This window comes from Myotis brandtii, unplaced genomic scaffold, assembly GCF_000412655.1.
Source record: "Myotis brandtii unplaced genomic scaffold, ASM41265v1 scaffold842, whole genome shotgun sequence".
NCBI classification, from domain to species: domain Eukaryota; kingdom Metazoa; phylum Chordata; class Mammalia; order Chiroptera; family Vespertilionidae; genus Myotis; species Myotis brandtii.
Genome location: NW_005371421.1, coordinates 397,301 through 410,581, shown reverse-complemented (window position 1 = coordinate 410,581; position 13,281 = coordinate 397,301). Strand labels below are relative to the sequence as shown.

At 37.9% G+C, this 13,281-nt stretch overlaps 1 protein-coding gene across 4 annotated transcripts in view; it reads right to left on the bottom strand.

The window, feature by feature from the left end:
* RANBP2 (RAN binding protein 2) overlaps positions 1 to 13,281 on the bottom strand; it is a 99,413-nt gene that overhangs the window by 60,525 nt on the left and 25,607 nt on the right. For all 4 annotated transcript variants that reach the window (XM_005884659.2, XM_014532095.1, XM_014532097.1 and 1 more), the window contains 6 exons: positions 9,475 to 9,542; positions 8,119 to 8,230; positions 7,218 to 7,370; positions 3,367 to 3,597; positions 2,874 to 3,019; positions 1,166 to 1,358 (listed from right to left, as the gene is read on the bottom strand). In XM_005884659.2, coding sequence (XP_005884721.1) covers positions 1,166 to 1,358; positions 2,874 to 3,019; positions 3,367 to 3,597; positions 7,218 to 7,370; positions 8,119 to 8,230; positions 9,475 to 9,542 — 903 coding nt within the window. The remainder of the gene's footprint in view (positions 1 to 1,165; positions 1,359 to 2,873; positions 3,020 to 3,366; positions 3,598 to 7,217; positions 7,371 to 8,118; positions 8,231 to 9,474; positions 9,543 to 13,281) is intronic.

The window sequence follows — 13,281 nt, the reverse complement described above, 5'->3', positions numbered from 1 at the left end:
CCTGCTCCTATGGTACATGCCCTTGACAGGAATTGAACCCGGGACCCTTCGATCCACAGGCCTACACTCTATGCACTGTGTCAAACTGGATAGGGCAAAATCTCCTCATCTTAATAAAAGGTTTCAGGTATGCTTACTGGAACCACAGCCCTCCTTTGATCAAGAGTCTGAAAACCTTACCATTAAAGTTAGCCTAACATGATTCCATAAGGAGCCCTATGCCAGTCCACACTTCCCTTGATAATTATGCTTTACAACAAATGATAATGTAAAATTCAAGTATGTAAGAAGCTTCCATTACATATCCATTCAATGGAAACATGTGGTAGATAAAAAGAGAGAGTAAGGTAAATGTCTATGTGCTGAAATGGAACAATGGAAAAACAGTAAGGTTTTCAACAGTAAATAAAGCACATCTCCACTGACGCAAAACAGTTTTTTAAAAGTAGAGAAAGGGTATATGCTTACATATACAGGAGAAATTCTGAATACCCACCAAACTGTTAACACTGGTTGTCTTCTAGGAAAGGAGACTTGAGTGAATGGGTTAAGAGGAGAATTTAGTTTTTACTATTTAAAAACATCAAAGTTTAAAATAGTTGACTGTGTGTTAACTTTACAAAAAATATATTAAAAACTTTAACAGATTTCAGCTTACATTAAAAATAAAAAAACTGTCAGCTACTTGAGAATCTATAAAAATATTAAGAACCTTTTAGTGCTTGTGTAAATTAGCAAACTTCTTTAACTTCATTTATTTTCACTATAAATATATTCCTTAAGAACATAAATCCTTCTGCAAAGTAAAGAGTAGCACTTAACACAGTGGGACAAATATAGAGTGTTCAAAGATCTATATAATATGAACTACAAGGAGGGGCCTGCTCTAATAGTAACTCTACAGTGAACCCTCTGCTTTCCCTCAAGCAAAGGTCACTCTCTAAAGCTAACAATTTTTATAAACTGAGCTCAATGCATTTTTTTTTTTTGCATACTGCTTATTTCTTTTCATTTCAGAATTAATGCAAACTCACTAAAAAAAAAACACTAAAACTAAAAAAAATGACTGGGGAAAGGATAAGAGCCAGCATCTCATCATCTAAAAATAATGGTTAACACTCTGACAGTCTCAGTGAAACTGCACCCAAAACTGAATAAGGCTTACCTGAAATGCTATGAGATAGCACAATGCAGCCAGCTCAGAGAGAGCTCTCCACTGCACATCACTATGCTGACCCATCTTCAAAAGCAGAGAACCAGCATGCATGTAGAAATGTCCTTTTATTTCTAAGAAAATAGCTGAGAGTTCATCATTTCCACCCACACAAGATTTCACAGACTGAAGAGCACCATCAAAACTGTAATATTAAAATATTAAACAGATCTAAAATTTGTTGCACTGTGAATCATGGCTTCGATATTTAACTCAAAATAAATTTATTTCAAGCTTATCTTCCATATTCAAACTCCTAACAATCCATTCTTCTCTATTTTATAAATTATGAATCACCTAGTACTTATTTTTATTCCACATATGCCCTATACTTCAAGCTAAACCTCTAGAATGACCTATTACAAAACTTAGTTCAAGCCCTCCATTCATAGAAAAGATATAGATCAAATAATAAGATTACTGATTATGGTATACTAGAGGCCTGGTGCACAAAATCCATGCACCCGCGGGTGGGGGGTATCCCTCAGCCCAGCCTGCGCTCTCTCACAGTCCAGGAGCCTTCAGGGGATGTCCAACTGCTGTGGAGGCTGGAGAGGCTCCCGCCATCGCCACTGCGCTCACCAGCCATGATCCCAGCTTCTGGCTGAGCAGCACTCCCCCAGTGGGAGTGCACTGACCACGAGGGGGCAGCTCCTGCGTTGAGCGTCTGCCCCCTGGTGGTCAGTGTGCGTCATAGCGACTGGTCATTTTGCTGTTTGATCAATTTGCATATTAGCCTTTTATTATATAGGATGTTTCATAATATACCAGAATAAAACTGGGAAACTAAATTTTCTAGTTTCTTCTCAATAATATGGTTTCATTATTTAATTCAAACTTGGAAGTTCTAAAATTAGGTATGCCTTTTTCAAATTATAAGTAACAGATAAGATATTTCGGTTGTCAATATCGTAATTGCTCTTCTTACCATATAACTACAGAGTTAAATAAATTGTATTTCTCACTATTATTTGTAATCTATGTACTAATCAGTGCTTCTAAATCAAATGGTCCTCAGAGGCATGGATTTATTCCAATGAAACATTAAGTACAAAATCAGATAGCCATATTTGGCCCACAAACCCTAGTTAAACCCTACACTCAACTAACATCGTTATGCAAATCCAAGTGCTGTTTTTGTTCAATGGCATTTATTTTAACAAAAGAGACACTGGTCCTCAAAAATCAAAATTTAGGAAAACAGAAAAATCATGTATTATATTTTCATTATCTTGTTTCTAAGCTAAATTATTGTTTTCTGAAATACTACTCATGCTAACTGTTTATACTAGAACATCTGACAAATGAAGTATATTCTTCGATTTCTTTTTCTCAAGATTATATCATTTTTGGAAATAAAATATGGAATAGTTAGAACAGTCATTTTCAGGCTTGATTCTATATTAAGCATGTCAAAATTGAATATTAACTATAAAAATAATTTAATCAAGCCTGAACAATTTTATGTTCTCTAAAAATAAAAAGTCGTATAAAACCAATTATAATATCCCCACACAAGAAGAATTCCTTCCAAGTGGTTCATTGTATTAAATATTACTCATGGGTACACTATAAAAATGCAGTAAAGATGTTTAGACCAATGAACTGAATTACTACAAAAAGAAAATTTGTAATTTACACTGAAGTCCACATAACATACCTTTCCAATAAATCTCTGCTTTCTTGTATGTCTCTAGTGGAGAGCGTAAGAAGCATAAGATTAGCATAGGCCAGAAGTAAGTCTTTATTGGTTGCTTGCCAGTTACTTTTATCAGAATCCAAACACTGTAAAGATTCCAGATATTCCTATTTTGTAGAAAGAACAATAGGTTATAAAACTTATCAACTGTTATAAAACTTATCCGTTTATGCCTACAAATTCCTTTGCCCTTTCCTATTTGTAAAACCACATTTTTACATCAGCCTATAAAAACAACATATAGCTATATAAGTACATACACACACACACACACACACACACATAAATATGTCAATTTTATCTTTCCAAACTATCAATTACAAATTGAGAACATCCTAATAAATATTTCATTTCACAGGTGCTGTACATAAATAAAAGAAATTTATATCTTGGGGAGCACTACTTAAAGTAATTATCTATATAGAAGTGTAGAGACCCAGCAATGTTTACCTACCTTAAGGGTTTGTACAACACACAAATTCCATTCTAAACTTGAACGCAAAGCTACGTTTCTCTCTGCCTCGTGGCAGTGGGCCACAGCATCCTTCAATCTTTTATTTGAGCGATACAGCTCTACTAGTCGAATGTTCACATAGACATCATCAGGTCTTGCATAAAGTTCTGACTGAATCAAGTCAAAAAGTTTATTCCATCCATCTTCACCTTTACAATCTAAAAGCTGTTCCTAATTTAAAATAAAAAATCATTAATTTAGAAAAACTCCTGTGTAATTTTAAACACATCATGGCTCCTGTGAGCACCATTCTACCGTGTCTAGCTTCAGTAAATTGAAACCAGAAATACTATCCTACATACTTTATTAGCCCCTTCAGAGTTGAAGCTAAACCTCAAAAAAGTTATGTGTAAACATCTGCAATTATATAGTTGTCCATTTCACCTCAGAGACTACCAGGACTACTACCCATCCTTGTACACCCATCCCAGTCATTATCAGAGCCTAGGCCTCCCATCAATCCTCATACCAGGTCCTTATTCTCAAACTGCTCTGGATCTCCCTAAATCTGACTCAGTCCCTTGCCCACTATGCTCCTACACTGGAGCTCCTACTGTTCACTATCTTCTCAGTGTCTTCACTCTCTGGTCTTAATTGAATGGTGTATAACATGAGACAGCCGCCATCATTTCTCTGCCATGGAAGCTTTTTCTCTGCTAACCTACATACAAGTAGAGGAAGTGGGGTTTGTGACCTATTCATACCCAATGTCACTTCCAAATAATTATCTCCTCATACCTGTTTAGAACCCTGCTCTCTAAAGGACATGCTATCCAGCTACTCCATCTATTCCTCCTCATTAGCAACTGGAATAGAAAACTCTCCCTTCATCCTTTACTGTCATTGGTTATTATCAATTACTGTCATTATCAACTGAAAGATGTACAAGGTATATAACTGCCTGGCTACTCAGTTCTTTAATTACCTCATCCCCACTGGTTCTACAACTCCAGCCTCAGCCATCCATTTGACATTGACAAAGGTCTTCAAAATACGTATTTTGGTCATACCAATCAGATCACCACACTCCTCTTACTCTTCCACCTAACTAGGAACTCACATAACCTCACTGCCACATATATTTACATCTATTACATGAAAACTCCATTCAATACAGTGACATCACCAAGTCTTAGTTTTCCATAAAACATACACACACACACAGTCCTTTGTTAAGTTAAAATGCCATAATCCCAATATCCATAATTACTACTTGCTTACACATCCTCTCAATTAATTCCATGTCTTTCCTTAGAAGAAGCCTATCATCTGTGTTCTCTGTATCTCTACAATAACAGCTGTGCCACTAAGGGCATTTGGAAATTTAGGAAATCTCAAACTGGTAATGCCTAGAACAAATCCTACTGTACCTTTAATAGACTCACTTTCTCCATTCCTTAAAAATATAACTTCATACACCTCCTCTTTCTCAAATTTCCCACACTTTCCTTCAACCCTCACTTTCAACTTATGATCACAATTCATTCTTCACTGAGAAAACTGAAGCCATCAGATGTAAATTCCATTCTGCCATATCTACTTATACTTACTTCTCTCTGCTCCCTTCACCTAGCAAAGACCAAGCTCTCTATAAGAGCTATTTTTTTCATTGCCCTCTCTCTTTACCAATCGCTCTACTTCTTCTCCATCACTTCCATAAACTTACACTTGGCCTTTCCATATCTGCAAAAAGCCCTAGATTTCAAGTGTATGTTTAAAAAGAAGTAAGTAAAGATGAACACCAATATGAATGCTTTTCAAAAATTCTACTCTCATACTCAAGATCTCATACCAATATTTTCATTCATTAAATAAATGCCAAAAAACTATTTCCCTTAAGCCTTAAACTTTAAAAACCAGAATTCCTTTGCTAAAAAGTTACATGTAAGAAAGGTTTAGCTTTAAATAACATCTTTAAAGAGTTATTAAACAAATCCGGGATCCTGCGGAAGCATCTCTCTAACTTTTGATACAAGGCAAGAAAAATAATCTCCTATCATTATAAATGCTCCTTAATGTCACTGTCACCAAATGGACTGAACTGTCATGGCCAATAGGGGAATTGTGTTTGAGGCATAACACAAAGATAATAGGGTAAAGAAATTTACACACTTAGACCTAACATTTTATTTATTTTTTTTTAATATATTTTATTGATTTTATACAGAGAGGAAGGGAGAGGGATAGAGAGTTAGAAACATAGATCAGCGCCTCCTGCACACTCCCCACTGGGGATGTGCCCGCAACCAAGGTACATGCCCTTGACCGGAATCGAACCTGGGACCCTTGAGTCCGCAAGCCGACGCTCTATCCACTGAGCCAAACCGGCCAGGGCAGACCTAACATTTTAGATTAATATTTTATACCCAGCTGCTTCTCACAGAGAGAAAAAAACTTAATAAGCCTGTATCATGACTGCAGTGGTGATGACATGAATTTATAGATTTTTTAAATATTTTTTATTGATTTTAGAAAGAGAGGAGGGGGAGGGAGAGAGAGAGAGATAAAGAGACACTGATGAGAAACATTGATCGGCTGCCTCTTGCATGCCCCCTACCAGAATCAAGCCACAACCCGGGCATGTACCCTGACCAGGAATCGAAATGGCAACCTTAGTGCATGAGACGACACCTACCAACTGAGCCACACCAGCTGGGCATGAATCTATACATGTAATAAGAACTATACATAGACATTGTACCAATGTCAAATTCCCAGGTCTACATTATACTGTAGTTACGTAAGATGTAACCACTACGGAAAGTTGGATGAAGTATACACATGACCTCTCTGTGCAATCTTACAACTTCCGGTGAAAAACCTATAATTATTTCCTAATAAAAAGTTGTTAAAATTCTATCAGAAACATGTATAATGAAGGTAGGTGGGTCTTAAAAACAATATACACTTAAAATTCCATTTAGCTAGCACATTTGAAAAGACTTTATCCAAGAGTTATTTTGCAAACCAGTATATTATATTCAGTAAAGAATAACAATCAGAATTGGTTAATATATAAGCAACAACTTCCTATCATTTTTAGTAATTACCTGTAACATCATAGAGAAACTGTCATTGAAGTTTTGCTTGAAAACATCACTATCCCATAACACAATCCTTTCCATTTTTAGATAGTAATAACCCTAAATTGTCATCCTATGGATAATTTTTACCAAATGAAGTAAAAATTTTATATCGAACAGCTTGATTTAATTATTAGCTCCACCATCTAGTTATAAAACTGTAAATCCCTAAAATGTTAATAATTGAATAAGAGTGAGATACCATCTGTAAACCATAATAGTGCCTAATAAGACAGCATATGCTCAGAAAGTTTTGAAGAAAAATATTTTTTTTGACATTATTTTTTAGAGGTGTAATTGACATATGACATTGTATTAGTTTAAGATATACAACATAATAATTTGACATATACATACTGGAAAATGATTTCCACAGTAAGTTTAGATATCACCTCACAGAGTTACAAATTAGTTTTTCTCATGATAGTAACTTTTAAGATCTACTCTATCAACTTTCAAATATACAGCATAGTATTGTTAATAGTCACCATGCATGCTGCATATTACATCCCCAGAACTTAACCATCTTATAACTGGAAGTTTATACCTTTTGACCACCTTCACCCATTACCCATCAACTCCCCACCCACACACACAATATTTTAATGTCTCCTATTGAAAAGTCATTTAACTCCAAATATTAGAAATAGTTGTGACTTCCTTTAGTTTTCCCAACTGCTTTTATCATGTTTTATTCCTTTTTTTTACCTTTAGTTTATAAATTGCAGGACTTCCTGGGAAAAGTTTAGCTGCTCTTTCAACCCAGTATTTTGCTCTTCCATCAGTAACATCATTTTTACAAAGCAATTCTGCAATCTTCAACACAAGATCTTTTTGTGTTGGGTTTAATTCCACTGAACGCTGATATCAGAAAATAAATAATAAATTAGTAGGGTTCCTAAAGTACAGATACTCATATATACACATGAAAAACTCTGTTCCTAAATGATAACATGCTATTTCAAAGTTATTACAATTAAACTCAATGTCCTGAAATATTTTTGAAGATAAATTAATAAAAAGTAAGTTTTTATTAGATCTGTCAGGAAGAAGGAAAAAAAGAAAGAAAACCACACATATAAGAACAGCATTTCTGACCACATTAGGCTTAAAATTTATAGGTATTCTTCTTTTCAAAGTGCTAACCTCTTAATTACAAATTATAGTGTACTTTGGGCCAAATAATTTAAAATCAGTTCCATGCTGTGCCACTTGTTTTCTTTTGTTCATCCTCACCTGAGGATATTTTTCCATTGCTTTTTAGGGAGAGTGGAAGAGAGAGGGAAAGACACAGAGAAACATCGATGTGAGGGAAACACATCGATTGGTTGCCTCGTACGCAAGTCCCAACCAGAACCCAGGCCAGGGAGGAGCCTGCAACCAAGATACGTGCCCTCTGACCAGAATCAAACCCAGGATCCTTTGGTTTGCAGGCCGACGCTCTATCCACTGAGCAAAACTGCTAGGGCTAAGCTGTGTCACTTAATAGTACTGTGATACCTTGTTTTCATGACATCCATAATAAATATCTGAATTATTTATTATATAAATTACGCTGGGCATCGTGTGTTTGGCTGTACAAAGCCTAAATTTTAATCTTATAGTTTACCTTATAACATTCGACAGCTTTGTCTATGTTTTCCTCCACTTCATAAAGAAGACCAAGAAACCTGTGAGCTTTGGGATCCCTTTCTTGCACATTAATATATGTAGATATGTATCTGTTTAAAAACAATATTAAAAAAAGTAATCTTTAAATAATCACATTTACAGCTATATTTAAATAACTGAAGGGTATACCTTAAACCAAAGCAATCACTCAACTAATTTATATTATTATAATTACTGACTACCACTATTTAAACTAGAATATGAAGATAACTCAAAGTACTCAAACACAAAAGGATAATACTTAAACACAAACACACATACAAAGCTGACAACATACTATTACCACTAAATACTACATTTATCAAATGATTTTTCCAGTGCTACCCACATATAATAAATGAATACATGAACTGTTTTTTCTTCCTGATTACATTTTGGAAAAACACTAAAGAGTTTACATAAAAATCAGAAAGTGATGAGAGTAAATATTTTAAGTCATCATAATGTGAATACTAAAGAGCAACAATTTCCCAAATAACAACTAAGAGAATGTATTTATCTTAAAACAAGAAAACAATATCTAACAGTACTGTGTATCCAGCTAAACTAGAGCAGAGAAAAAATTACTAAATATAGTAAGTATCAAATACAGGTCATTTTCATTTCTTAAACCAAGTAACAACTAAAAAAAAGGAAATATCTTCTAGATTCAGTGAGTAATATCCTAAGGGCAACAATGAAGCAGAAAGTGTCACATTAATAAGGAGGGTTAACAGCCCAATGCTATTAAATAAAAGTGCTCTACTTTCCTTATCAGCATTTCCATCTTCCCATATATGCCTTTAATATCTACCTCCCTCTTCATTTCCTCCTTTCCACAACTGCAAATCAGCAAATCAGATCAACAGCCTTCTTGGCCATACTATGTGTGAGACAAAGCCTCAGTGTGACCTATTGAGTAAATTAAAAATCTTTTATACAAGCTATACTCCTGTCCAGAAATCAAAGTTTAATTTTGTATTCACTGCTGTTTTCCAGCTGATTAATGTACCAGATATGTAACCAGGAAGAAATTAAGATACAAGCATAGTTGTCTTTTATTCTAACCCAGGACAATCTTTAGAAAAAGTATTTTAAGGCAAACAATTTGCCTTTGGTAGGCATGCAGAAAATACTCATTCCAGGCTCAATCTCCAAGGAATCTAGGCTAGTCCTTAAGATCAGTCTTAGTGATGAATCCCTTATTTCCAGGACATACTTAGGAAGAACTGCTAAAAAACAGCAACACTTTTTTACCCATTTCAAAGAAGAACATGATTTTGGAAAACGAAAGCAGGTTTAGTTTGGTACTTACTTCTTAGCAAGATCGTATTCTTTAGCTTCATAGTACAGCTTCGCAAAGTAGAATCCTTTCATTGATTTCTAAAAAACATTAAAAGTTCTTTATTTTTCATATTTTAAATTTTGAAAATGTTTCATAAGAACTAAAAATCTGTTCTAATAAAATTAATATTAATATATTTTATTTTTGTTCACTTAAGAGGTAAATGAAATTGCTTGTAGAAATGCATGTATGCTCTGAAAGCCATGATTCCACATAATAATCCTATATAATAAAAGCCTAATATAATATGCTAAGTATCCGGTCATCCAGTCGGCCATTCAACCAATCAAAGCGTAATATGCTAATGATATGCTAAGGCCACTCAACTGCTCGTTATGATGTGCACTGACCACCAGGGGGCAGACAGTCGACCAGTCACTATGACGTGCCCTGACCACCAGGGGGCAGACGATCTGACCCGTAGGTTAGCTTGCTGCTGGGGTCCGGCTGACCAGAACTGAGCAAGACAGGCTGGACACACCCTGGAGCCCTCCTGCGGTCCCTCCCCGGCCCTGATTGTGCACCAGTGGGGTCCCTAAGCCTGGCCCTCTCACAATCTGGGCTGAGGGACCTCCCCTGAGTGCACGAATTTTGTGCACTGGGCCTCTAGTTTTCATCATAAAACAAAGCAAGTTTAAGTACAGCAACATAAGACGATTATCAGAAATTAAGAATTTATGTCAGTGCCCTGGCCAGGTATGGCTCAGTTGGTTGGGCGTCATCCCATACACCAAAAAGGTTCTGGGTTGGATTCCTAGTCAGGGCACGTACCTGGGTTGCAGGTTTCATCTCTGGTGGGGGTGCATGTGGGAGGAAAACAATCAATGTTTTCTCTTTCTTTCTCTTTCTCTCTCTCTCTCTCTCCTCTCTCTCTCTCTCTCTCTCTTTCTATCTCTCCCCACCCCCAGCCGCCTCACCTCTCTCCTCTCCACCCCGCCCCCCCACCTCTCAGTAAGCATATCCTCTAGTGCAGATTTTAAAAAAAGAAAGAATTTATGATTCTGTTTCTAAGGCAAAAGCTTTAAAAATCATTTGGTGCCACTCTCTTACTTTACACATAAGTAAACAGATACTTTGGGATGGATGGGGAAGTATACCAGAAACCTCTATTCTACCATGTGAAAGCCTTTACAGAATAAGCAGCTACTACTTCAGTCCTATTAAGGCACTGGGGATTTATTCCCTGATCCAGGCACTATTCTCTGTACAGATCAGTATTTTATACTTAGGAATTAAAAAGGCAGAAATAAACACTGAATTCTTCTGGTAATAAGCCAAGCCCACACTCTGGCTCTTTTATTTCTATACTAGAAGCCCAGTGCATGAAATCACGAAACTCCACCCACTAGCTGCCCCGCCTCGCTCGCAGCCCCACCCACCCACGCACACCCACCCACCTGCACCAGTCTTTGGCCGTTAAGCATTAGGGCCACGGGCTTTTTATATATATATATAGCTGCTCCAAAGTCCAGAACGTCGGAACACAATAGCTAGTTTTATATACATGTCATAGGAGTACACAGCCATTAAATATCTTATATTTTTAAACTATACAAGGACACAGAAAAAAAAATCAAGATACTAAGTGAAAAACAGTAGTCTACAAAGCAGTATATTTTCATTTACTGATAGGCAGTTAGACAGACATGAGCAGAGCAAGGATGATGGACCAGTACAGAAGGTCATCAGGGTGGAAAGCCCTGGGTACCAGGCAAGGGGCAAAACAGAGAAAACATGGGCCTCATCCCCAGGCTAATCTTTCCTCCTAACATATCCCTGGTTATGCAGTTTGAACTCCTTGATCGTTCATATTGATGATCATGGCTTTAGACCCACTGATCTTTTCCTTCCTAATAACATCTAGGCTTCAGTTGTATTTCAGCTCCAGGCCCAGAAAAGCAGCAAAACCAGACAAGTAATACCATGGTTGCCTCAGGACTAGCTACACTGACTAATGACCCCCTGGTTCCAACCAATCAGTGGAGACCAGGACCTTGAAAGAGCACACCTGGAAAGTTTATGAGTATTCATTGCGACCCTTCACTGAGAACTTCCCTAGGATTCCTGCCAGCAAGAGATAAATACCTTTGACACAAAGGACCCCATTCCCTTCCTCCTCTTCTACCCCTCCAGGCATATATCTCCTAAACTCCAAAGAACCCCACAAGACTTGCAACCAGGGAAGCAATGGGAATGGCAGCTTGTTCTGGGCTAATAACCCCCTAAACCTGTCTTCAAGGCCCTCTTTTTCTCTGACTTCCCAATGAACCAAAGCTGCCCAACCTAGGCTCTCCTATTTGCATCTTCCTTGTTTCACTGTCCCAAATGTCTTTTTGCTGCAGCCAATAAATTCTTGCTGGTTTTGTTACACTTTGTTTCTTTTTTTTTTTTTTAATTTTTTATTTATTTAAGAGAGGAAGGGAGAGGGAGAGGGAGAATTCGAGAAAAGCATCAATGATGAGAGAGAATCATTGATCGGCTGCCTCCTGCACACCCCCTACTGGGGATCAAGCCACAACCCAGGTATATGTCCTGACCAGGAATCAAACTGTGACCTCCTGATTTATGGGTCCATGATCAACCACTAAGCTATGCCGGCAGGGCTGCACCTTGTCTCTTGATTAAAATCTTTCAAGAAGACTAGAACCAAGGTCTCATTGTCTCCTTGGTAAAAAAAATTTATCTGTAAAAACTGCATATTCAGGCCCTGGCCAATGTGGCTCGGTTGAGCATCGTCCCATGCACCAAAAGGTTGCTGGTTCAATTCCTGATCAAGGCACAGGCCAAGACTGTAGGATCAATCCCCAGTAAGGGGTGTGCAGAAAGCAGATGATCATTGTTTCGCTTTCACATCAATGTTTCTGTCTCTATCTCTCCTTTCTGTCTCTCTAAAAATTAATTTTTAAAAATCTTTAAAAAATGCATATACAGGATCTATTCATTGTGCCTACTGTTCACCAGGCACTTTCTGGGGACTGGGGAATCAGCAATAAACTGAAAGTCTCTGTCTTCAGAAAGCCTGTATTTTAGGAGAAATGAGAAGCAAATAGTATGGGAGGACAGCACACTATTTCACAATATTTCATCAATTATCTGCAATATGCCGACTTTTAACAAAGATAAAATCAATATTCATCTCACAAACCACAGATATTCTAACACTGCCTGTTTAGTTGGAAGTGTTTCTTCTTTTTTAGTTGGTAATGGTGGTGGGGCACAAACAATGGCATTATAAATTCTATGAAACTAGAGGCCCGATGCACAAAATTCGTTCAAGAGTAGGCCTTTGCAGCCCCGACTGGCCCCTCGGCCCTGCCCTCCACCCACTGGTCGTTCCAGAAGGTTGTTCCGCCTTCCGGTCTAATTAGCATATTAGCTCTTTATTATATAGGCCTAGAGGACCGGTGCAAGAAATTCATACACGGGGGGGGGGGGGGGGGTGTCCCTCAGCCCAGCCTGCACCCTCTCCAATCTGGGACCCCTCGAGGTATGCCTGGTGGGATCGGGCCTAAACGAGCAGTTGGACATCCCTCTCACAATCCAGGACTGCTGGCTCCCAACCACTCGCCTGCCTTGAGCCTGATTACCCCCAAACCACTCCCCTGCCAGCCTGATTGACACCTAACTGCTCCCCTGCCGGCCCGAATGCCCCTAACTGCCCTCCCCTGCTGGACTGATCCCACCATCAACTGCCCTCCCCTGCAGGCCTGGTCACCCCCAACTACCCTTCCCTGCCAGCCTGGTCACCCCCAACTGTCCTCCCCTGCAGGCCTGGTT